This window comes from Anoplophora glabripennis, unplaced genomic scaffold (assembly GCF_000390285.2).
Source record: "Anoplophora glabripennis isolate ALB-LARVAE unplaced genomic scaffold, Agla_2.0 scaffold483, whole genome shotgun sequence".
NCBI lineage: Eukaryota > Metazoa > Arthropoda > Insecta > Coleoptera > Cerambycidae > Anoplophora > Anoplophora glabripennis.
The window spans coordinates 30134-55802 of record NW_019417794.1 but is presented as its reverse complement, the minus strand read 5'-3'; the positions used below and the strand labels follow the sequence as shown (position 1 = coordinate 55802).

General features: G+C 35.0%; 1 protein-coding gene across 1 annotated transcript in view; it reads right to left on the bottom strand.

Moving 5' to 3' along the window:
- The window catches only part of LOC108910841 (metabotropic glutamate receptor-like), a 105486-nt gene that overhangs the window by 76551 nt on the left and 3266 nt on the right, over positions 1-25669 (bottom strand). The window contains exon 2 of the mRNA XM_018715584.2: positions 21413-21738. Within this exon, the coding sequence (XP_018571100.2) occupies positions 21413-21738 (326 nt within the window). The remainder of the gene's footprint in view (positions 1-21412; positions 21739-25669) is intronic.

Below are 25669 nucleotides of genomic sequence, written 5' to 3'. Positions count from 1 at the left end.
TTATTAATAGTTCTTTAAAATGAGCCATCGTTTATTGAAATCGATTAAGGCATTTAGAAGTTATTTATTAAACTGTTTATTTAAAAATTTCAAGATAGCGTCCTTCATACTGACGTTGCTATGGTAATAACAAAAAAAAAGTTCAAACAAAACTTGTGAAGGGTTTAACATTGTATCTAAAAAATATATTTTCAGCTTAGGTTATATAGGTAAGCGAAATTTCGAAAAACCGACAATTTTCTGTAAAACTATAGCGGTTGCGTCCTCTAGCGGTGAAGTTACAAACTTGAAAATATTTTAAGTCAATTTCTTTTAATCGTATTTGTTAATAGATTTTTTTACCCCATAATCGTAGCACGTCTAGTTTCCCATATACAGCCGCTCGATACCGTTAATGGATCATCCTGTATATAGGATGCCAGTTTTTGGAGTTGTACCATCCATTGGGATCCCGGTTATCTTAAGATATACAAGATGGGTTAAATTAGAGTGAAATCGTGGAATTTGATGATGAATAACATACTGATCCATTTTTTTCATGCATTAACATTACTAGTTTTAAATCACCATTACAAATGAGTAAAGTTATTTTATGTAATACTTGGAGAATTTTTTAATTCAATTTGGACTTCTCATTTATCTGCTTTTATTCTGATTATATGTCAGAACGTGTGCTCTACTTTTCATGTGTGGTTATGAGAGTCGCATATTTAGAGAAAAATATTAAATAATTCCTGAAGGTTAAAAAGTTTGTGAGGTGAACCGATTTCATGTTTTCAGTTGTTGAATTGTGTTACGCTGTTTGAAATTTTAAAGTAAAGCCAGAGAAACATGATGGAACATAATTCTGAAGTCAGAATGTATTTCATCTTCCCCTTTGACAACCAAGTTCACCAGTATCATTTAAAATGATACTCTTGTTGCCAAGTTTTGAACTGAGGCTTGACATTCACACATGCTACACATAACTGGAATAAATATATATACAGGGTGTTAATGAATAGGTGTTACAAACGGATATGGTATGTAAAAAATCCAAAAATAAGTGCAGTTTACTTAATAAACATATGTCCTAAAGCGGCTCATTTTCGAGATACAGGGCGTTGAAATTTAAAAATAATAAACTATTTTTTCCTGTAGCTCCGGTATTAGTTAATATTTCTTTATCAAACTCAACAGACAGATTTACTAGCTTAAAGGATGCATAAATATGGCAGAAACCATTTATTGGCTTCTTCTAGTGGCGTGCGATAGGTGTCGTTTCACCTTTTATCCCCCCTAAATTGTGCGGCACTGTACAAATATTAGTTTTTCGTATGTTTTTGAATTTGCTAGTATTTTTTACGTAAATAATGTATACTTGTTAGACTTCCATAAAATGAGTATTATCAAGTTATTAACATTTACATTACTGAGGTCACCTTATGCTCCAAAAACTATGTTTTTCTATGCTATGCTAGTTTTCGAGATACAAAAAGTTAAAGTTGTTTAAAAGGTATTTTTATTTTGCACAAAAAAATTACAGTAAATGCTCAAAATTACGGCCACCAGTAGCGATACAAGCGTTAATTCTTCGAAGCATATTTGTGTACATTCGGTCAAAAGTGCCAGGCGTCGTTTCGATCTCCTGCGCTGCAGCTAGAATGCGTGCTACCAAATCTTCTTCTGACTCAACAGGAGTTTCATAAACTAGACTCTTCATATGGCCCCACAAATAAAAGTCAAGCGGGGTCATGTCTGGGGAACGTGGTGGCCACGCCATAGGTCCTCCACGGCCAATCCATCTTACACCGAATTGTTGATTAAGGTGATCTCGGACAACAAGCGAAAAGTGCGCTGGCGCACCATCATGCTGCAGCCACATTTCCTGTCGAATGTTCAATGGCACATTTTCTAATAATTCTGGAAGTACTTGTTGTAGGAACGTTAAATAAATAGGACCTGTAAGACGATTTGGAAGAAGGTGCGGACCAATTAAGCGCCCGTCAATTATACCAGCCCAGACATTGACGCCAAACTTCTGCTGAAATCTAGTGGAGCGAATGGTGTGAGGGTTTTCTTCAGCCCAGACATGGTTGTTGCGAGAATTAAAGATCCCTTCTCGTGTGAAGGATGCTTCGTCTGTAAAAAGCACAAACCGCGGAAAATTTGCTTGCAACTGACACTGTTGAAGAAACCAATGGCAAAAGTTTAGTCGTGGCTGAAAGTCGGCGGGAGTTAAAGCTTGAACCTTTTGTATATGATAAGCGTGAAGCTGTTGCTCGCGTAAAACTTGCCAAACGCTTACATGGTTTACATGCATATTCTGAGCAATACTTCGACTGCTGGTGGATTGGTTTTCTTCTATCCTATTAAGAACTTCTTCTTCGAACCTTATCGTTCTGCGGTTTCTCCTTACCCCGCAGTTAACCCTATTTGTTGTAAAAGTTCCTGTTTCCTGCAACCTGCGAAACACTCTTCCAAATATCTTATGTGAAGGGGTTGGACGATTTGGAAATCGGATTGAGTATAACCGACGGGCAGCCCTGCCATTACAACGCGCTTGACCGTACATTAATATCATGTTTGCATAATCAGCAGAAGTATATTCATTCATGATGTATGAATGTTTTAAACGAATGGATAAAGATATCTATCTAATAATTAAAACTTACAAACTAAACTTTACACTAAAATAACAATAATAATTAAAAACTGCCTCGTTTCACAATCGAAAATAATTTGACATTAAAATACAAGTAATGTCAACGGCAAATGTTTTTTTTCCAACATTTTAAACTTGCTTGAGGAATACGGAAACCTTGAATGTTTTGTATCTCAAAAAGAAAAAGCGACACATGTATGCATTTACTAAACAATTTCGTGAAAAATTTACTCAACATGTCACTTTTTAAAAATTTTTGGTTTTTGGAGCATAAGGTGACCTCAGTAATGTAAATGTTAATAACTTGATAATTACTCATTTTATGGAAGTCTAACAAGTATACATTATTTACGTAAAAAATACTAGCAAATTCAAAAACATACGAAAAACTAATATTTGTACAGTGCCGCACAATTTAGGGGGGATAAAAGGTGAAACGACACCTATCGCACGCCACTAGAAGAAGCCAATAAATGGTTTCTGCCATATTTATGCATCCTTTAAGCTAGTAAATCTGTCTGTTGAGTTTGATAAAGAAATATTAACTAATACCGGAGCTACAGGAAAAAATAGTTTATTATTTTTAAATTTCAACGCCCTGTATCTCGAAAATGAGCCGCTTTAGGACATATGTTTATTAAGTAAACTGCACTTATTTTTGGATTTTTTACATACCATATCCGTTTGTAACACCTATTCATTAACACCCTGTATAGTAGGTACAGGCAGAAATCTTACGAGTATATATTTTAGTGATATCAGATAATACCGGTTACTATTTTTTTCTTTAAGATGTTTTAATTACTCTTATTTAGAAATTAAGATATGTTATGCACTTACATAGTAAATGGATTAAGTAAAATATAAACCTAATTCAACTTAGATTTTTTTAATAATTAGGTTGTACAGGGTGATTCACAACTTATCCAAGAAATTTGGGAATAGATGCAGCATGAGAAATGGAGTCAATATCGTAAAAAATTTTTTTGTAAAATTCTTAGTGTCCGAGAAAAAAAATATTGAAGATGTAGTACTTTCAATCATTACATAGCTGGACAACTGTAGTTTCTAGCGTCATTCATAATACGCGTGAAGAGCCACATGGCCTTAGAGACTCCAAATACTAAAATCCGATTTTACAGTCGTCGATGACCATAGTATTTACAATAGTTTTTTAGTAGTTAGTGTCAAAAATGGCTTGCGTGTATAGCAACTCAGAGTTGATGGATGTGTAATTTATGGCGAAGCAAGAAAATATTTGTATTATGGTGAAACATTTATGTTATGGTGAAACAAGATAGCATTTGTGTTAGTTCGTAGAAATTGAGTAAGACGGACCCAAATATGTTTACATGTCGGTGGACAAAATTTTGAACAGTTGTTGTAACATCAAGTATGTCGAATTATTTTATTATTTAAAACCATAAATTAATTTTATTAATCAAAAAATCAGTTGTATTTGTTTATATAAAATAGGTGCAATAAAATTCTATTTATTCCTTTCTTTACGAAATTATTTCAAGTGACGGTCGCATTATGCCAGGTCAGGTTTTACAGTGGATCATTTTCCAGTGCCGTGCAGGAGTGTATTTTTAAATTATTTTCGAACTGCCCTTTCTGATTTTTTGTTTACAAAATTGTATTTGTAAGAGTCCCCTGTACATCCTGTACATCCCCAGATTTTTTTTTTGGGTAAGCTCTGAATCACCCTGTATGAAATAATTTAATAACCGTAATCGATTGTTCAATTTCTAAGAATATAGAGGTTCACGAAAAAGTCCTTTCAATGGACGACACACTATTACTTTCCAATAAAACATTAACGCCTCTCAAAAACAAATTTAAATTTCCTTCTGACAGGAACACAACTAAGGCACAAGTTTTCTGCAAATTATTCGAAATGTATGACATTTCAAAGCATACGCGGTCGATATTAGAGATTCTACCCCTTATATGTAAATCTGTATTCCTTTGGTTTATCAAAAAAGTACCTGTTTTCTTTATAATCTAGAAATCATTTAACACGAAGTAAAAATAAAAGAGTTGGGAATGAAATATTGAAAGTTGTCTTCAGAATCAACCCTTATGTAGCATATGGGAATTGAATAATGTCGAATAAGATACACTAGACTTCCAAGATATTGCAAAAAGTATGACATCTGTCACCCTCCCTTAATTTGTCATTTTCAGATTAAAAGTTACATTCGAAAAGTAGTTGAATATAAACTGATACATTTTTATTTGAAAATAGAATTTTAAACATACAGGGTGTTAATTAAGTATGTACAATAAATTCAACAGACTATTATTTAAGTGATTTTAAGTCAAAAAGTTCATACTTATAAACATTGGTCCGCAGCTGCTTTGTTTCGAAGATACAGGGTCTTAAACTTTCGTACGTATTTTGATGAGGTGAAAACGATGTCTTAGTCAGAATTTATGCACGATCGGCCAGTATTTTGTAAATTCTATATATGAAGAGAGAACGGACCCAAAAATTGCTCAATCATAGTCCAAAATTGATTTTGCTTTACATAATATTTGATATATCATTATCGACGTATTTTGACCAGCTGCAAACGATACGGTACTCAGAATTTATGCACAACCGTCTAGTATTTTGTAAAATCCATATTTATGGTGAAAATGGACAAAAAATCGCTGAACTTAGCCAAAGACGCTTTGCTCAGACTAACGGGATTATGGTTAATAGTTTGTTTCTAGAGTATCTTACTGTACTTGTGTTCAAATGATCTACGAAAAGGATGTCTTCCTTTTTTTCGTCTTTAGTTTCGGTTTTCAGATTTCAACAATAGTCAGCTAACGTAGTTACGTTCCATCTTCCTTGATATCACTTTTCCATTTTTTTGAGGTCCTGATGGAACCTTTCGCCTTGTTTGTTGCGAAAGTTCCCAAAGTTATTTGGAAAGTAATCGAGGCGTGAATAGAAAACGGAAAAAATGATATATGATATTCGAACAGAACAAAGAAAACTCTATGATTTCTAACAACTCTAAGAAAAAGAAATAAAAAATCAACAAGGGTAGGGGTAGGAAAATGTTATGTCGGAACGATATTCGTCTCTGAACTGAGCAAATTTTGTAAGAAAATTTTTCCTAAAAATGTCGCAGGTCAGAAATAGTTACTTTGGGATACTTAAAAATTTAAAAGTTACCCATCTCCGCCCGCTAGGGTTGGTGTGAAAAATACGCTCAAATGATATTCCTCTATGAATAGAGCAACATTCATCTAAAACATCTGACAAGAAGTTTGCAGATCCACTTTCAATATCACATACTGATAAAGAGAGGAAATGAAAAGAATTCACTGTTAATTATTTTAAAGATAAATTTTTTTATATTTTAGTCCGCTCCTTATGGCACTTACTTTGATTAATACCATTGAGTAAATAACGACATAATAAAAACCCTAAGAGCATTTACCCACTTCACACCGAACTGAAGCAATTTAGGTTAGGGATCGGGCATAACGATCTGATAATTGATTCGTAATTTAGGTTTAATGTTGTCGATATTCGAATACCTCTGGGAGTGGATATGTAATCTAATAGTACTCTAATTGACGAAGCAGATTTATAGGAACATTAATCATGTATTTTGATCTTGGAACGTCATTAAATTATTTAGTACATATTACATCAATATAAAGCATACAAAAATAGCTTTAGAGCTAAAATACATAGAGCAACGAGTTAGAGCTGCATAGGTCCCAATAAATTATGCGAATTTAGAATATTTTCTAAAATCGTAGGTACATCACATTTTCTATATTCGGAAAACGGTAATTATACAGGGTGTAACGTTAAAGGTTGGGAATAAATTAATCGGTGGATTCTTTAGTTTAAAAAATAAATTTTTGTCATATGAAGTTATGCTCTACGGGTTTTCTTTTCCAAGCTACAGGGCGCTAAAAAATATCAAAAAATTTAGTTTTTCGAACATTAGAAGATAATGGAATGAAATTTTATCCATAGCTTAATTTGATAATCCCCTAGTAACAGGAAAAAGATTGGCTTTGTAAGTTACTCAGTGGCGTTCGTACGGATTATACCGTAACATTCTTTAAATATTTTTTTATGATCCACTTTTTATTTTAAACAAAATTACCCTCTTGCGTTTTATTCCTAGCTCTTGTCACTTTTCCGTAAATAAACGTTTTGTAAATAACATTTTTTCCCACTGCTAACATAAGAAAATGAAAATAAAAACATTGTGAAGTATGCTTTAACCAAGCCACCAAAATTTGTTTTCAGATGTTTTCAAACAAAACATCATTGTCAGGTATGACATTTAGCTTTCCTTAAGCGGTTGTACTTTGGTTTAGATCTGTTAGAAATGGACTACTCATTTCCAGAATTAGCAGATATGCATTTTATTTACGGCCTTGCCAACGGGAATACTGTGTTAGCTGTGCGTCTTTATGTTGAACGTTTTCCAGCTCGGCGCATTCCAAATAGGAAGACTTTTTCGAGAATTCATGCGCGCTTACGTGAAACCGGCTCGTTAAAGCCTTGCACCTCTGGTGGAAGATCTCGAAATGTAAGGACAGTACAACGTGAGGAACGGATCCTTCAGATGGTCGAGGCGAATCCTAAATCAAGTACTAGAAGAATTGGAAGAATGGAGAGAATCCTGCATGATAATTTGTTATACCCATACCATCTGCAAAGAGTGCAGGCACTTACTGTCGAAGATTTTGCACCACGTCTTAGATTTTGTACTTGGTTTTTAAATAAGTGTAATCAGAACTTGTTATTCCACTCATCCATTTTATTTACCGACGAAGCTGGATTTTCAAGGAATGGTATAATTAATTTCCACAATAGTCATATGTGGGCTGATGAAAATCCGCTTGGAATAATACAATCCCGGCGCCAGCAACGATTTTCAATTAATATTTGGGCCGGAATAATTGACGATTTTTTTATTGGTCCCGTAGACCACCAAACAGACTAGGCGGCTTATCGTATCTGGATTTTCTTCAAAACAGATTACAACCTTTATTAGAAGAAGTTCCAATTGAAACACGCCAGAACATGCGGTTTATGCATGATGGCGCCCCAGCTCACTTTAGACGAGAAGTTAGAGAATACCTCAATGAAACGTTCCCCAATAAATGGATAGGTCGTGGAGCGCCAAGAGCGTGGCCTGCTCGTTCTCCCGAACTTAATCCATTAGACTATTACGTGTGGGGGTACTTAAAAAACATAGTTTATTCCGTTCCTATATCTGATGTACAGATTCTTCGTCAGAGTTAAAATGGGCTGTCAGCAAATTCGAGATAGGTATGCCTGGTATTTTTGGACGAGTAAGAGAATCCATAATAAAACGCATTGAAAAAATGTATTGAAGTTGGGGGGCAACATTTCCAGCACCATTTGTAATCTTGTTTGTTGTTTATTACTTCTTATTACCTACCTACTTAATAAATTCTTTAAATTCCTAAGTCGCTAGTGTTTTTTTTATTATTGTTAAAATAATGTGATATTTTAATATCATTTTCATACAATTAAGTCTTTTTTAATGCCATTTTCGGTGACAGAGTCAAATCATACTTCATAATGTTTTTGTTATTTTCATTTTCCTATGGAAAAAATGGTATTTACAAAAGTTTTATTTACGGAAAAATGACAAGAGCTAGGAATAAAACGCAAGAGGTTTAAAATAAAATGTGGATCATAAAAAGATATTCAAAAATGTTTTTACCAGTGGCGTACTACAATTTTCTTCGAAAAACCTTACGGTATAAGACGTACGCGCGCCACTGAGTAACTTACAAAGCCAATCTTTTTTCTGTTACTAGGGGATTATCAAATCAAGCTATGGATAAAATTTCATTCCATTATCTTCTAATGTTCGAAAGTTATTGGAGAAAAACTAAATTTTTTGAAATTTTTTAGCGCCTTGTGGCTTGGAAAAGAAAACCCGAACTTCATATGACAAAAATTTATTCCCAACCTTTACGTTACACCCTGTATTACTGATTAGTATATTTTATTTCAGAAAATGTAATTTGAATTTTAGATTTCTCGCATAGAATTATATTTCGGAAATTCGCCAATTGAACGTTTCATTCAATATTTATTCAAAACCATTCCGAGACGCCCCAAATAAAAATTACAATGATTTTTATAACCACCAGATGGCAACATAATAATACTAATTTCCATATTTTGTCTTTAAGATATTTATCTCTTTATTTTTAATTGTAGAACATGATAATAAAATATTGTAAGCTAATTTCGGAACACCCTAAGGTAAATGCAGCTATTTCTTAGTTTGAAATTTATTGGATGTATTGAATGTCTTGAAAGTTAAAAAGGAAATTTTTACAGTAACAACTGTAGAACCTTTAATCTTTCTTACATACTATTTAATCCACGGGGTATTAAAAAATCAGATGGAGTTTGGTTAACTTTCCGGAAGCAAATGAGCCGTATTACAAGATTCCAAGTCCCGAGTGTATTTAGAATTTCAATCAAGTTTCGAATCTGGCGGACGAACGGCTTTCAGATCCGCATGGAAAACTCAGCCAGAGGTAATTGTCGATGTTCGACGGTATTTAGTCGACTATCCCCGTGAAGCAAAGGACGCTGAGTAGAAATCGAAATTTACGTATGCTTCGAATTCGACCATCGAAACTGTCCACAGAGCAGAAAACTGCTCCAGACACCCTAAGCTGCATCTGACGACATCTGGAGAGTTCTACGCAAAGTGAACATACTACATATATAGAATAACATACTTTACGATGCGGAAGTTAACAGTCATAAATCGACAGAGGCCAGCTGTCAGGATTCAATCCGAGAATTCACGAGTCACTCTGACGTGCGATCGGACGTCGACTCTGATACTAGAGAGGAAGTCCCTGACCAGTATAAAGTCCACGACGGTGCCTTGCATCTGTTTTGCTTATTTAGAGAGAAATAGGTCCCAAGGATCTACAGAGAGTTTCACACGACTGAAAAATCATATACCTACAGTGTCCAAGATATCAGATGATAGCAATAAGATCTAGGAAACGGTAAGAGATACGGAGTTGCCCTAATTAGAAAAAAGTCGTGTTTTTTATACCTAACAACATGCCGTTTAGAAAGTTTTAAAATGCCTGGTAATTCCGGAGATATCCGGAAAAACCCGAAATTTTGTAAAATCGTTTTATTTTTTTTCTGGTTTTATTTAAAAACGAATTTTAAAATAAATTGCATATTTACATTGCCACTTTTTTCGCTCTATCCAATGACATCAATATTTTTGCAATCCGACGTTTCGGCTTCGAGGGGCCATCATAAGGCTAATTTTTTTAAATACGTCGCTGCTATTTTTATGACAAAATCTAAAGTAATTTTTAATTCTGCCTGCATTCATAGAGACTTTATGATCGGTAAGTTAAAAAAATTGGGTTTGAGAAATCCAATCGACAGACACTTTTTTTTAAAGTGACAGAGAAATAAAAGTAAAAATTGGTAATAATATTTCGCACCCTTGCAAAACTCCACTAGGTGTTCCTCAGGGGAGTGTTTTATCTCCTTTATTGTTCATATCTTTTATGGACGATTTGGAGCAGCATATATCTGTTGAAGGAATAAATTTAATTCTTTATACAGATGACAGTACAATCTGTATTAGTGCTTCGTCTGCAGACGAGCTTCGAACTAAAGTTAATGTCACAATTGATCAATTTTATACTTACATTAGTGTTTCAAAAACAAAGTTCAGTATCAACCTAACTAGAATCCATTATATCACTTTTTTTAAAAAACGAATATGCCCTAATATTGCAGTCTCACTCAACGGTACAATAATTGAGAAAGTACATAGTACAAAGTTTTTAAGACTTTTCATTGATGTGCAACTAACTTGGTCTACTCATATTGAACATCTTGTAAGGAAATTAAATACAGCCTATTATGCGATCAGAAATTTGAAGAATGTGATAATTAAAAAATACTTTTCAAAAGTATATTCTGCATTGACATATTCCTATTTAAAGTACTTAATTACACAGCCCCACAAAAAAAAGTGGCAGGTCCGAAAGACAAGACCATGGATGGCATCCATATGGTTGTGGGGCCACTGAATCTGAATCCGGTGTCCGTTTGACGCGATTAGCTGTGGTTTAAGGTCAGTTCAAGGTCAAATGTAGAGAATCAATCGTCAACAAACTAAACCCATGTATCCATACGTTTTTGGGGTCGCCGAATCCGAATCCGGTGTCCGTTTGACGCGATTGGCTCTGATTTAAGGTCAGTTCAAATGTAGAAAATCAATTGTCAACAAACTAAACCTACGTATCTATACGTTTTTGGGGTCGTCGAATTCGAATCTGATGTCCGTTTGGCTCAATCAGATCTGGGTTGAGGTCAGTTCAAGGTCAAATGTAGAGAATCAATTGAAAACAAAGTAAACTTACATATTTATACGTTTTTGGGGTTGTTGAATCCGAATCTGACGTCCGTTTGAACCGATCAGGTCTATTAAATACTTTCTAATAGGAATAGATCAATCAACATACGAAATATGCTTAAACAAATTTTTTGGTTTTAATCCTAAGTGAAAAATTTGATTGGATTTGAGCAGAGAGAAAGGTTTCACCAAGATATTAAAGAAGGAGGTAATTTGGGTGGCAATGAAACTATCACTGATATTGCTGGTGATACTAGTGATGACGAATATATTCCATATCACGTTGTGAAAAAGACAGGAACAATATCACAAAAAAAGTAAATGATATTCGAGATTTCGGCCTGGCAGAGAATGGAGCAGAGTTCCTAATACCATTGCTAAAAAAATACTAAGCAAGCCGGAAAAGTGAAAGCTTTTTTGCTATCAGTACAGAAATAAGGAATATTTTTCTAACGATGAAGAATTTTCCTTAGGTTACTACAATGATATTGTTGGATGAATCACTTCAAACATGGATGTTATAAACCTAACGAGTACAGTGGACTGTTCATTGATTCGTCAATGAGAAGCAAGAAAGCTGTTCTACTGCATAATACAAATGTGTATGCAGCCATCTGTAGCACATTGAAACAAGAGTGCCGTAATTTGAGAATAGTCTTACATACGATCAAATACGAACAACATAAATGGCAAATTTGTGAGAATTATCACATTGTACTGGGCCAACAATCGGTACCATCAAAGTCGAGAAAACTGAAAAGAAATCCACTTCGGACACGTGGATTTAAAGCTTACTTAATTAGGCTTATTAATACTAGAATTTTGTCATGTCAAAACAATTAACTTGAGAGTCACGGGCTCAGAGTTACGTTTTCTTTCTTTAATCTTATTTGTGACTCAAATTTTAATACACATAAATGCTTACTTTGATTGAGTTTAGAATTTGAGAGTATTTAGCATACCTAATCGGATCAAATAGACCCCGAATACGGATTCAGTGACCCCTACGTACAGATATATTGGTTCACTTTGTTAGCAATTGATTTCCTACATTTGACCTTGAATTGACCTTAACCCAGACCTGGTCGAGCCAAACGAACGCCGGATTCGGAATCAGCAACATCAAAAACGAATGGATATGTAGGTAAACTTTATTGGCAATTGATTCTCTACATTTGACCTTGAACTGACCTTAACCCAGAGCTATCTGGACCAAACGGACATCGCATTCGGTTTCAGCGACCCTAAAAATAAAAATAAATATATCGATTTACTTTGTTGGCAATTGATTCTCTAGATTTGACCTTGAACTAAACTTAAACCAGATCTGATCGAGTCAAACGAACACCGGATTTGGATTCAGAGACCCCAAAAACGTATAGATACGTAGGTTTAGTTTGTTGGCAATTAATTTTCCATATTTGACCTTAAACTGACCTTAAACCAGATCTAACCGTGTTAAACGGACACCGGATTCGGATTCTACGACCCCAAACCACATGGTTTCCATGGTCTTGTCTTTCGGACCTGCCACTTTTTTTTGTGGGGCTGTGAATTTACTTCAGAATTTGATAGTTTTTCTGCCAAAAGAAAATTCTGAGACTAATTATGTCTCTGAATCCCTTGGAATCTTGCCGTCCAGTATTTAAGGAGAATAAAATTTTTCCTTTAGCCATATTGATCTATGAATCAGCATTATTTGCCGCAAACCATCATGAACATAACACGATACACTTTCACAATATTAGAGGTAATAATTTAATTTATTTAAGAAATCACAACTTAACCACATACCAAAAGGTGCCTCTCTACATATGTGGATCAATTTTCAATAAATTGCCCCTAAACATTAAACACCACACTATGTATTTAAGAAAGAGTTGCGTTCATTTCCAATAGAAAATTGTTTTTATTCATAGCAGGAGTATTATGCAGGTCAGTAAGCTTTTAACTGCTTGATCTTTAATAGCTCTATGAGTGCTCTTTCTGTTTATAATTTTTTTTGTGGTTGTAAATATGCACTAGTTTTAATAATTGTATTTTAATCTGTTTTTTTTTATTTCCTTGTTTGTTGACGTTTCATATCCTGTAATAAATTTATATTATTATTATTATCATGAGGAAGGCGTTCGACGTTACAACATGGAATTGCTTTTTGAGATGCTCAGTATAGTGTTTTTTTAACCTGACAGTCGAATAACTAAGAAATTGACCATTTTCTGAAATTGGAAAGAACATCTGTCTTCAACCTAGTAAATAAATATTTGGAGCACAACAACGTGCGGCTATGAAATTAATGGTAGTTAAAACGAGAGAAACAAAACATCACTGGCGGAATTTCTACATTCAACCCTTGCTGCCGAATCTCGAATCTTTGACATCAAAGCTGTACATCTACCATCCACACTCAAGGGCAGAATTTGTGAGAATACCTATAGAAAAGTTTTATTTTATATTTGTGTTTATTCCTTACATGCAGAGCGAGAAAAACGTTATAGGGGATTTTAGGTTTCTAATTATTTTTTGGAGGCCGGCGCCCAAATAACTAACAAAGTTTTATTCCCTGTAATGTTTTTCAAACTGGAAACATTGATGCTGAAATCACGTTAAGACAGGTCCATTTTCTCTTTGAATCCGCTATAAGAGGTGCTGTCCGTAACTTTATGTTTCAAGCAAGTATACTTTATATCGTTTACAAAATACGTACACTTAAGAAGTATCACCTATTTACATATGTGCATCGCCTTCTTCCAACTTATTAATTCTTTTGTGCTTTTATATGGGACTTTTCATTGTTATAATATGTATTATAGTATACAATAGTCAAAATCATGCAACAATAACTTATGTAAGACATTGTCGACGGAACTCTGACGATTTTGGAAATCTACTAACTGCCTACGCTAATATTTCATAATAAACAGCTGCCTAAGATTGTATTTCAGGGGCTGCTGATATTACGTTGGCGTCGTAAACATGTTATTCTCACCTACACGTATGGACAACAAAGCCCCGAAACCCGTATGCAATCCCGACAGATTTACGTTAAGCCGAATGGTTGCGTCAACATCCTCCAATAAACTACACATATTTGACAAATTGTTTACGGCGTGCAAACAATCGAACGGCACAGAGCTCGTGAGAAGTACAACGATCCATCTGGGGTAATAGAAATGCATATACACCATGTTTGCTACTTTACGTATGTTAATTAATCAGGACGTGTTAGCAGATAACTCGAGGAAGTGCGGCTTTAGTGGCGCTAGAAGGAGGTAGGCAACTGCTCCGTGGTAATCTCCTTAATAAATAGAGTGAAGCACATAAAATATTGATTAAATATTAGGGTTAGAATTTATTTATTAACTTATTTCAATAATAATTAAGGGATATTAAAAAATCCTAAAATTTTGGGTGATTTTCAAGAACTGTAACTTGAAGGAAAGTGGTCGTAGAAAGAATAAAAAAAAGTAAATTGAAGCTTCGAGTGTCTAGTTTTCAGATCTTCAGTTTAAAATTTTTTAGCGTCAGCAGTTTTTGAGTAATCATAAGAAAATTAACGCAAAAAAAATTGTAAATTTTTGCTTTTTTTAAAAAGGTCTATGGACTTGACTTGAAAAAAATTGACTGAACCGTCATTAAAAGTCGTAACTGGCCGCGTAAAGTTATCGGTATCACGTTCCCCACGACGACGCCAAATGAGAGATCGTCTGTCGTTACCATGGCGATTCAGTTATGGTATGGGCAATCGTATCTATTAATACCAGAACATAAATCTTTGAACAACATAATTTTTGAAAAACATTTTTTTTTCATTTTTTTTTAGAATAATGAACGTTTTTTTGATGAAGAAAATATGGATTATTGCTAAAAAAACATTTTTAACTTAAAAAAAATAATAAAAAGTGAAAAAATTACTTATTACATAGATTTTCAGCAAAAAAGACAAATTTAAACATTCCGTGCACTAAGAAAAAAAATCGCAGCGTCCTGAAATTATCAGGGTTTCTTTAGGACACTTTGAGGTTGAAAAGTTACAGTCAATATCCTTAGTTTATTCATTATTTGCAAAGTTATGCCAAGTTATTCAAATATCCCTAATTATGCAAATTTTTACCTTTTTTCCAACCAACATTTTCACTTTGACAAAATTTTTTTTATCAAAAACCCATAATTACGACTTGTAGAGAATACTTTGCAGTTTTCAAAACCCTGCTTGAATTTTCTATACGATCATTATTTCTTGAGTAGGTAATTGATTGACAAAGTCAAAAATGATTTTTTTGCTTTGATCGACGATAACTCAGAGACAAATAAATCGTACAAGGTTCCAGAAGCGTTAAAATTGAAGAGAATTAAACTATCTAAAAGAGCTTTATGATAAAATTACCAAAAAAATTTTTTGAAGTGTTTTTAAGAAAAGCAAAAATTTATAATTTTTTTTCGTTGATTACTCAGGAACAGCTGTCGCTAAAAAATTTTAAACTAGACAGTTGAAGCTTCAATTTCCTTTTTTTTATTCTCTCTACGGTCATTTCCCTCCATGTTACAGTCTGAAAATTACCCAAAATTTTAGGATTTTCTTGAATATTCCTTAATTTCTCTGCCTAGTGTAGTTATAAATAGTAATTATCGGTTGTATTACCTAATAAAATGAAAATGAGTAAAGATGTTCCATATCGGCTGTAAATGTAAGCTTTATGTTAATAATAATTATTGTTTTTTACTTTTTTTGAAAATATCAGTTTGTCTCTCCATTTACTTAGATGCATTTAAGAGTTGAGTGGTCGTAAAGAAATATGTTTTACTAAACTTATAAGCCAAAACATCCTAATTCCTTAGACCAGAAGATATGCTGTCGTATTACCAGTCCCAAGTGGGGTTGGTAATATTTTCAACAATAATTCACAACCCTTTCCATTCGGGACCACGAAGTCGGAAAAAACCGCCCCAAGCCAAATCGACCGTAGCTAGTGGCGAGGACAATATCTCAAAGGATCCAGATCCCCAGCGTGGTGATGCAGAGGGCGCGGCGTGGGAAAGGAATTTTTCACCTCACTTTCCAAAATCTCATCGTCGCTCCCACAACAGCTCCGAGCAGTTACAAATCGATTCATCCAGGCTAATCAATGGTGACGAAGAACAATGCCGCCAACTTAGATTCCCCAGGACGACTGACGCAGCGGAGAAATGGAGAAATTCGCCTCACTTTCCAAAATTTTCTGCCGTTGTGTTAGAAACTGCTCCATGCAGCCCAAAATACTTCCCTCATACCGAATAGCGCGAAATTAGGGTCGCGAAGCCGTTTTAGGTCCGAATTTCGAAAATTAAAAATTCTTGCAATTCCACGAAATTTAGACTTAATGAATGTATGTAAAAAATCTTATAGAAATAAAGGCCATCCAGAAGGATGACATCTGAGACACTGAAATGGTCAGACGCGAAATTAGTCTTAGTCCAGAGAGCCGCACTAAACCGGAACCCACAAGAGAGCTACCAGTGGAAAAAGTCATTTTGGGATTGAACGTTCACCCTGAGTATCGGCAGAAATATAACCAGGAATAGGTGCGTGGCCAGTGTCTTGCAGGAGGATCAAAAAGTCATATTCTCTTAGAAAAAAATAGCCACATGAGCTTAAACCTCACATAGCTCTTTAAGCTGTCCGTCTATGTCTGTCATATCTACGGCATAGACTCCACCTCTTAAACTGTCAAAGACAACAGATCTAAAGCTGCCTCTTATGAGGTGCAGTGCGGATCCAAGATGACCGACCAAATTTTCAAAAAATAACAGATTCGCGCCTTTTGTATATGGGGGTTTTTGGGATGGCTGATCACGAATTCGAGATCAGAATTGCAAAATTCATTTTGTAATATTTTTGTTTACTTTGTAACCTGAGTACTCTATCATGTTTTAACCTTCTTTTTTTTCTTCTATATCTTGTTCTTTTTTCTGTAAAATATCTATTCACGGGTTTTCTGCCTAATCCAAAGTAATAAAGTACGTCGGTAATTGATTAAATTTTTAAAAACGAATTTTGTAAATCTGATCTCGGACCCGTGATCAGTGACCCCGAAAACCTCCGTATACCAAATTTGCCGCGAATCTGTAATTTTTTGAAAATTCGTGATATCTGACCTCAACTGTCTGTTTTTTTGAGGTTAGAAAAGAATAATCAATTCTGACCGCGAATTCACGTTCAGCGGGGTCTTAATCATATAAATGAATATTTGAATGTAGAAAAAATTCGTGAATTTTTGATATTTTTTACCTGTTTTTTTTTGAGGTTAGGAAATTCCTGTGATGTGATGGCTCAATTCTGACATCGGATTAGTGATCAGGAGGCAAAAATACTACGGATAACATATGTCGCATGAAAAGTACAGACAACTTTTTTTTTTTGTATGGCTGTGCTATTATAAAGTGCTTATTTAACCCCCAGTGCAAAACAATCTAGGGTCAGTTGAAACCCTCTAAAATCAACTCTTTGAACTTGCATGTGAAATGTCAAGTACGTCTCCGGACCCAAATTTCAGAGCGTGGACCATTATTCTGAATCCTACAATGTGCCGAAGCATAATAAGATTAACAAAGGCAAATAACTAATTAAAATCCGCAACTAGCAGGACAATCCGAATCTGTTAATTTCACGAATAAACAATATTGGTTAATGACTGAATAGGGTTATTTTTTAAAGATTTGATAAATATCAAAAACTTTAAATAGAAGTTGGATTAATAATACCTCATTTCATCCAATCCATGTTTGTTGTTGCAATTTGTTTTGAACGAGCTGTAAACTCTTTTTGTGAAAATAAAGTTAATAAGGATCTAGTCAATTAGACACATTTGAAAGCAAAAATTCTAAAAATAATCTTTAACTTCATATTTAATTTTTAAAACTTATCGCTAATAAAAGATAAATTAAAACAGTTATTTCAATAACTAAATTTTTTAACGTGTGTCTCACTGTGGACTGCTGATTTTTTCCCTTTATTTTTATAAAAGTATAAAACCTAGAAAGCTAGGTTTTCTACTTTTATAAAAACTTCTTCCGGATAGTGACAGTTGCATTCCTGCTGATAATTCAGGAATTTTCTAGCCTTTCAAATTGCTTATGAACGATTTCATTAATCCCTTGTTGTGTTATTATTAGCAGTGGACTGGAGAAGACAGGATCATATATGTTTAGACAGCTTCTTTGTTGCCCTTATACTGCGTGTTTCTTGACCCTTACAAACAGAGATGTTGTTCGTGTCATAAGGGTTAGTAGGGATAATCTACTGTCCGTGCATATTTTGATGATAGTTTTGCCCCTATGGTAAGTGCCATAAGTTTAATGTCACAAAAAGTCCAATACAGCATGGGCTCCAAATGTAATCGTTCTCGAGAAAAAACGATTAGAATAAAACTTTGCGAAATTAAAAATTAAAGGTTACACAATAAAATAAACTATAATAATAATTAATAGAGCTTGCGAAAGATAAAATCTCCAGTTGAAAATAATACAGGCGTGCCAAAGTATGGTGATTTTTTTATCCAGGAATATTCTCAAAATTACATTTGGCGCTGAATTTGAAATTTTCGCTTAATGACGTCATATTTCAATTTTTTTAGGACCGGCACGAAGTAAAAAAAAGAAAAACACCCAATTCTGGATGTGCAAATCTAATTTAAATACAATATTAGGATTGAGAATGAACCTAATAACGTAATATTCAAATGAGCAGAGAACGTTTTGTCAAAGACGAGTAAATTACGGACTATCCAGGGATTATATTATCAAGTTTGTCAATTTAAAGACGGAAGCAGAAATGCACGATTGAAATGTATTGTTTTACATCCTCAATATTTCCCAAACTTTCGAGCCGGCATCTATGGGATCACTCCTTTGTGCGATCCCCGTTCTATTGTTCTGAAATGTATAACGAAAGGAAACCCGACCAGTCAATACACGGGAATAATTTCACTGTTCACTGCAATACAGACAGAGGATACACTTTCTGGATTTGCAACCAGAACTCGGAACATGTAAGGAATATAATCACTTAGTGGGAAGCCCCGTCCTTGTACGATGAATTAATCCGTGTGAAACAGCTCAGTTATTTCGTTTTGTGCAAAGTATGCGTATACAATAATTAAAGTGTAACAGAAAAATCAAAATGCTTTAAAGTATTTGATTTATGATTCGTTTTCTACTCAGGACGAGAGTATTTGTTTCAAATCATAAGATAATGTTTTATACAATATAATATACAGTGTGTATTAATTCAGCTGGTAAAATGATGTAGAATCTACGAATTACAGGGTCTTTTTGAAATAAGCGCGTTCTTTCAAAGGGTAATAGAGGACTTGAAAATAAATAAATTTCATTAGACAGTCTGTAGTCTAAAGTCCCATCTGTTCCAGAAAATGAATCAATATTTATTACGCGAAACTTAGGTCGATCCTGCATCGCCCCACTTGATCAACTGATCAACTGTTTACAACACAGTAACTAGGTCAAATTCGTCGTACCCCAAAAATAACAACCGAATTTCAGAAGAGCGTAAAAAACGCGAGATACCGGTAGAGTGAGTCCAACGCAATCATGGTGAAAAAATAGACCACAACGTATCATAAAGAGGGAGGAAAGTGTTTTACACGAGGAAAACCGGAGTCGCAGTACCCGCGATATTGCACGTGAAATATGACTGTATGGCGCGTGTTACAAGAGCACCCTTATCATATAGAACGTGTACAAGCTTTAACTGTAAATGATTTTTAGTAGCGTGGAGAATTTTGTAGTTGGTTCCGATAGCAAGTGAACCAAGAACCAAATTATGTAGATAAAGAAATAAGTCTTCGCTGATGAATGCAGCTTTATAGGAGAAGAAATACTTAATTTTCATAACACTCACTGTTGGTGTGACGCTAATTCTCTCAAAATAGGATCACGTTTAAAGCAGCGAATTACTGCGAGCAGCTGAAGCTTTAGTTCTTTGTATATGATTTTCTTTATTTAGGATTAGTGAGGTAAAGGATATTGCGTTAACTTACGATTTGATATCGGTCACTTTAACCGATTGGGGAATAATTTTACTCGATAATGAAGTAGGTCCCAATTATTGCAAAATATATATTGAAGAGGGTAGACTCCATTATTCTTAGGTTTTTGGGATCGCTGAAACCGAATATGACTATAAAAAATTATTTCAATTGCCCGTTTTCCTGCTAGCACCCCCTGAAGGTGGTTAAATTTTAAATTTTCGTACAAAATTAAGATGTATGCGTATTTCTGTTTTTTGGGACGCTGAAACCGAAAATGACTACAAAAAATGATATCCACTTACTCGATTACCCCCTTACACTTCCTTACAATCATTTAAAACAACCAGCAGGATCCATATGAAAGTTGGCTCACGGTAAATTGCGCTAACGTTTTCGGAAAAAAGAGAACCAAAGTTTCCATGGGCTCAACGCTCAAAATTCCAGGGATCCAAAGTCAATTACCTGTTAATTAGATAAGTTTAAGAGTACCTTCAGCTCCTATGTTATATACGCCAATACTTCACCGATAAGAAATATCAGCTCTTAGATGTATTTATGATTTGGTTCTACTCTTTGCACAACCCAGAAGCAACTGCGTGGACGTAATAGGTTTTTGTTCCCTTTGGGGTGCTTGATTAGCGTGAGTCTCCTTGCCTCTCACAATTTGGGGTGCTTGATTAACGTGAGTCGCCTTGCTTCCCACGATTTGGGGGTGCTTGATTAAAATGAGTCCCCTTGCCCCTCACGATTCGAGGTGCTTGATTAACGTGAGTTCCCTAGCCTCTCACGATTCAGCATTTACCTCTTTCTATGATACCGAACTGTCTTGCTTAAAATATCTTGTCTAAAATAAGGTGTCAATTTCAAAATATCAAAAGGCAAAATAAACACGGTTATGATTAGGACAGAATTCATAATTCGGTTTCAGCGTCCCAAAAAAATAAAATAAATATAACATCTTAATTTTGTACAAAAAAATTCAACCCCCTTCAGGGGGTGGTAAGGGGGTGCTAGTGAGTAAGAGAGGGGTTAAATTTATTTTTTGTAGTCATTTTCGATTTCAGCGATCCCAAAACCCTAAGAATTGTGATTTTTTTTGCGTGCCTGTGATTATTTTTAGAATAAATTATTTTTGAAAAATTTAAGCACTGGACTATCACAGTCGCTACACAATTTTTTTTAAAGCAAAGTGCTTTGTCACCAGCATGTGTAGCGAGTGATGCATTTCATACCAATATATTTTCATACTAATTCGCATTCAATGTAATCGCAGCCTTAGGGTTTCTAAACAATTTTATTGAATGAAAATGGCTTACCTTTGAATTCCACACACAATGTCGTTAGGTTTCAGCACCAAAGCATACGTAACACTGTAACACATCAGAATTCCCGTTAGGAGAACGTAACTGAGTTCCCTTCCAGAGGCTCTCACGACCGGCGTCTCGTTGTACTTTATAAACACTCCGAATATGAATACTGTAATAAGTATGCCGGTAGAGCTAAAAGCCATAGCTCCGATGGCCCATCCGCTGTCGGGCTGCAAATATTCTTCCGGGATATCGGTACATATTACGTGATGTGGATCTGGTATCGTCCCTTGCGGACATCGTATGCATTGCGTGGGGTCCGTTGGGTTGCGGATCTGTGAAAAAGTTTTTAAATTAATATGTCTTTCTATCAGAAACAGCTGAGGAAGATGTGATAAAGTTATATAGAAATTAAATCTTTCTTTCGAATTATTTTCAGTTATGGCGAAGTTATTGTTCCGAGTGGTTTGTTAATTTTCCTCGATCTTTCGTTGCTACGTTGCCTGCTTCATCGCTATATTTTTTGTAGGTATAAAACCAGGGGAGCAAATTAAATATAACATTTTTATACTCTGTGGATTGAGAGAATTTTTTTAAGCTTGGGCGCATACAAGCCGTGTTTATAAAAATGTAGTTGTTAGACAATTAACATTAATTCTGGATCATGGCTTCCAGATGGCGGGAACCATAATATGCATAAAATACTTTTTATACGACTGCCTTGCAAAAGGGGGTTTTGCGCACGGAAAACACGCTCTGAAAACGGTATTTTGCACACGCCGTGTGCTAAACATTTTGCACACGGTTATGTCATCTTTGCACACGCGTCTCCAGATTGTGATTTTTGTTTGATGTTGTCACCCAAATTATGCAATGTTTCAAGTTGGCTGAGTTTCATAGCAACCGTCACGGCTCCTTTATTTTGTTGATTAGATACTTCAAAAATTGTTGAATTCCCGAAGTTTGGGTGCGAAAATGTGTGATTCTGAAGAGATTTTACAGAAAGCAAGCGAAATATGTTCGGAACTGCTGCCCACAAAATCCAGAAGCAGGTATGAAGCTGAGTTAAGCCGATTTATGGACTGACGACTTGCTCTCTCAGAAAACGCCGTAATGGTGTATTTAGAAGAACTATCTAAGAAATATAAACCTTCGACGTTGTGGACGATTTTTTCGATGCTCAAGTCAACGTTAAGTGCCAATCACAACATAGATCTTGGAAGCTATAAAAAGATGCAAGCGTTAATCAAACGAAAATCCAAAAACTACGTCCCAAAGAAGTCCCAAATCCTCACAGAAGATGATTTTTGCCGGTTTTTGACGAAAGCATCAGACGACAAATATTTACTTATCAAGGCCGTGGTGGCAGTTGGACTATCCGGGGCATGTCGAAGGGAGGAATTATGTTATCTCAAAATAGAAGACACCAAAGATTTCAGCAGTGCTATGCTGATTAAACTGAAGAATACAAAAACAAAGGTACCAAGGTGTTTTACAATTACAGGAAACCTTTACACTATCTTAAAAAAGTACTGTGCTCTTCGTCCTCCTAATCTGAAGACAGGCAGGTTTTTTTTTAAACTATCAAAACGGAAAATATTCAAGACAAAACGTTGGCATTAACAAAATTGGAAACACGGCTAGGGAAATCGCTAAGTTTTTGATGCTAGAGAATCCAGAAACTTTTGTAAATACCATTTTTTCCCACTGCCAACATAGGAATATAAAAATAACAAAAACATTATGAAGTATTCTTTGACTCAGCCACCGAACATGGTCAAATAGGCATTGAAAATCGATTTTTGCACTAAAAATGATATTAAATAACTAAATTAATTTAAATTTTTTAGCCCCCTGTAGCTTGGAGAAGAAAACGCGTAGAGCATAATTTTATATACAGGGTGTAAATAAATAAGTGTAAAACATTTAAGGGGGTGATTCCTCATCGAAAAAAGATGGGATCTTTCATATAAAGAAACTTCATTGGAGCATCCCTTGTTAAGATACAGCCCCTTAAAGGGGGTACATAAAATTTGTTTAACAATTTTTTTCACAAGCACTAAACAAGTTACAATATTGAAATTAACCTGACATTTTCTACTACCAAAAAGACACTTAGCCAGTAATTTATTTGGTTTACCCCATGGTAGTAAGGGGTGGAAAACGCAACCCCTAAAATTTATTTCCAACGTAATTTTTTGTCTTATTATTTTTTTACCATTTAAAAAATTATTTCCGATAGCCTGTTTCATTCTAAAAAAAAATGTCTCTTGAATTTTTTGCCCAAATTAAACCAGTTCGCAGTAAAAAATTATTTTACGAACAACTACAGAGATACATCGTCATAAATGCGGACTGGATTTACTGTTATTTTGTAGTTACTACCTGCATTAAATGATTAAAGGGGAATAATCAAAACTAATTTAATAATAACAAAACATACAACATGTAGAAATCATAGTAAATGTTCAATATGTCTACCTTCAGACATTACGCATGCGTCTAGACGTCGGCGCATTGAGCCACGTATTCGCTCAAATATTCCTGGAGTCTCTCTAATTACCCTGCACGCATCGATAATGCGGTTTCTTAAGTCCTCTACATCGCGAACAGGAGTACGATAAACCAAATGCTGCAAATGGCCCCAAGTAGACAAATCCAGAGGATTGAGATCCGGGGATCGAGCGGGCCAATTCTGTGGTCCTCCTCGACCTATCCACTGATTTGCATATGTTTCAGTTAAATGCTGACGTGCTACTTGACTAAAATGGGCGGGAGCCCCATCATGCATAAAAACCATATCCCTTCTGACGCCCAAAGGAACTTCCTCCAGCAGTACGGGGGGATGCACTTTTCTTAAAAATTGAACGTATGCCTCACCATTTAATCGAGGAGGTAGAAAATGAGGCCCAATTAAATAATCCCCAATAACTCCGACCCACACCTTAAGAGAAAACTGTTCTTGATGGTTAGTTTCGACAATAGCGTGATGGTTTTCATCAGCCCATATGTGGTAATTATGAAAATTAATAATCTTGTCCCGAGAAAAACTACATTCGTCTGTGAATTCGATCGTCTTCAGAAAGTCACGATTTCTTCTAATCATTTCCAGCATCCAATTGCAAAATTCAAGACGGTTCGGAAAGTCTCGCGGTAACAGTGCCTGTACTCGTTGCAGATGGTAAGGGTATAAGAGATGTTCCTTTAAAATTCGAAATACCGTCATATGATCAACATTTAGCTGGAAAGCAATCTTTCTAGTACTGGTAGTAGGTTGTTCTTCTATCAAATTAAGTACTGCTGCCTCAAGCTGTGGTGTTCTTACTTCTCGATGGCGACCACAATCCTGCGTTCTTTTGTTGAATGAACCATATTCACGTAATCGTTGATGAAGTCAGACAAATATTCTATGTGAAGGATGCTGCCGTTGAGGATACATTTCAGCATATCTTGTAGAAGCTTCTAACCCATTCCCCTGCGACAGACCGTAAACGTAATGCATATCAGCCATTTCCTCATTTGTGTATGCCATTTTAATAACAAGTGAATTATTAAAGTAACAAATTAAGAACAGAACAATACACAATTAGTATTACTTCAATTTCAAAAATTTACAAACTGACAGCTTGATTCCAATTTAATTGTCAGTATCGCTAATGGCGGCCTACTAGATAAATTAGTTTCGTATTTTCGTTTTATGGCGATATGTATCTTGTTCGTAAAATAATTTTTTGCTGCGAACTGGTTTAATTTGGGCAAAAAATTCAAGAGACATTTTTTTTTAGAATGAAACAGGCTATCGGAAATAAATTTTTAAATGGTAAAAAAATAATAAGACAAAAAATTACGTTGGAAATAAATTTTAGGGGTTGCGTTTTCCACCCCTTACAACCATGGGGTAAACCAAATAAATTACTGGCTAAGTGTCTTTTTGGTAGTAGAAAATGTCAGGTTAATTTCAATATTGTAACTTGTTTAGTGCTTGTGAAAAAAATTGTTAAACAAATTTTATGTACCCCCTTTAAGGGGCTGTATCTTAACAAGGGATGCTCCAATGAAGTTTCTTTATATGAAAGATCCTATCTTTTTTCGATGAGGAATCACCCCCTTAAATGTTTTACACTTATTTAGTTACACCCTGTATAGAGCACTTTGTGTAGTCGTAATATTGATTGTTTTAACCTGAATACCCAACAAAACAAGCATAGCTATTACGGCCCTAACAAAACCTCACTGTTAACCCCCGACGGATTAGATTTACTATTT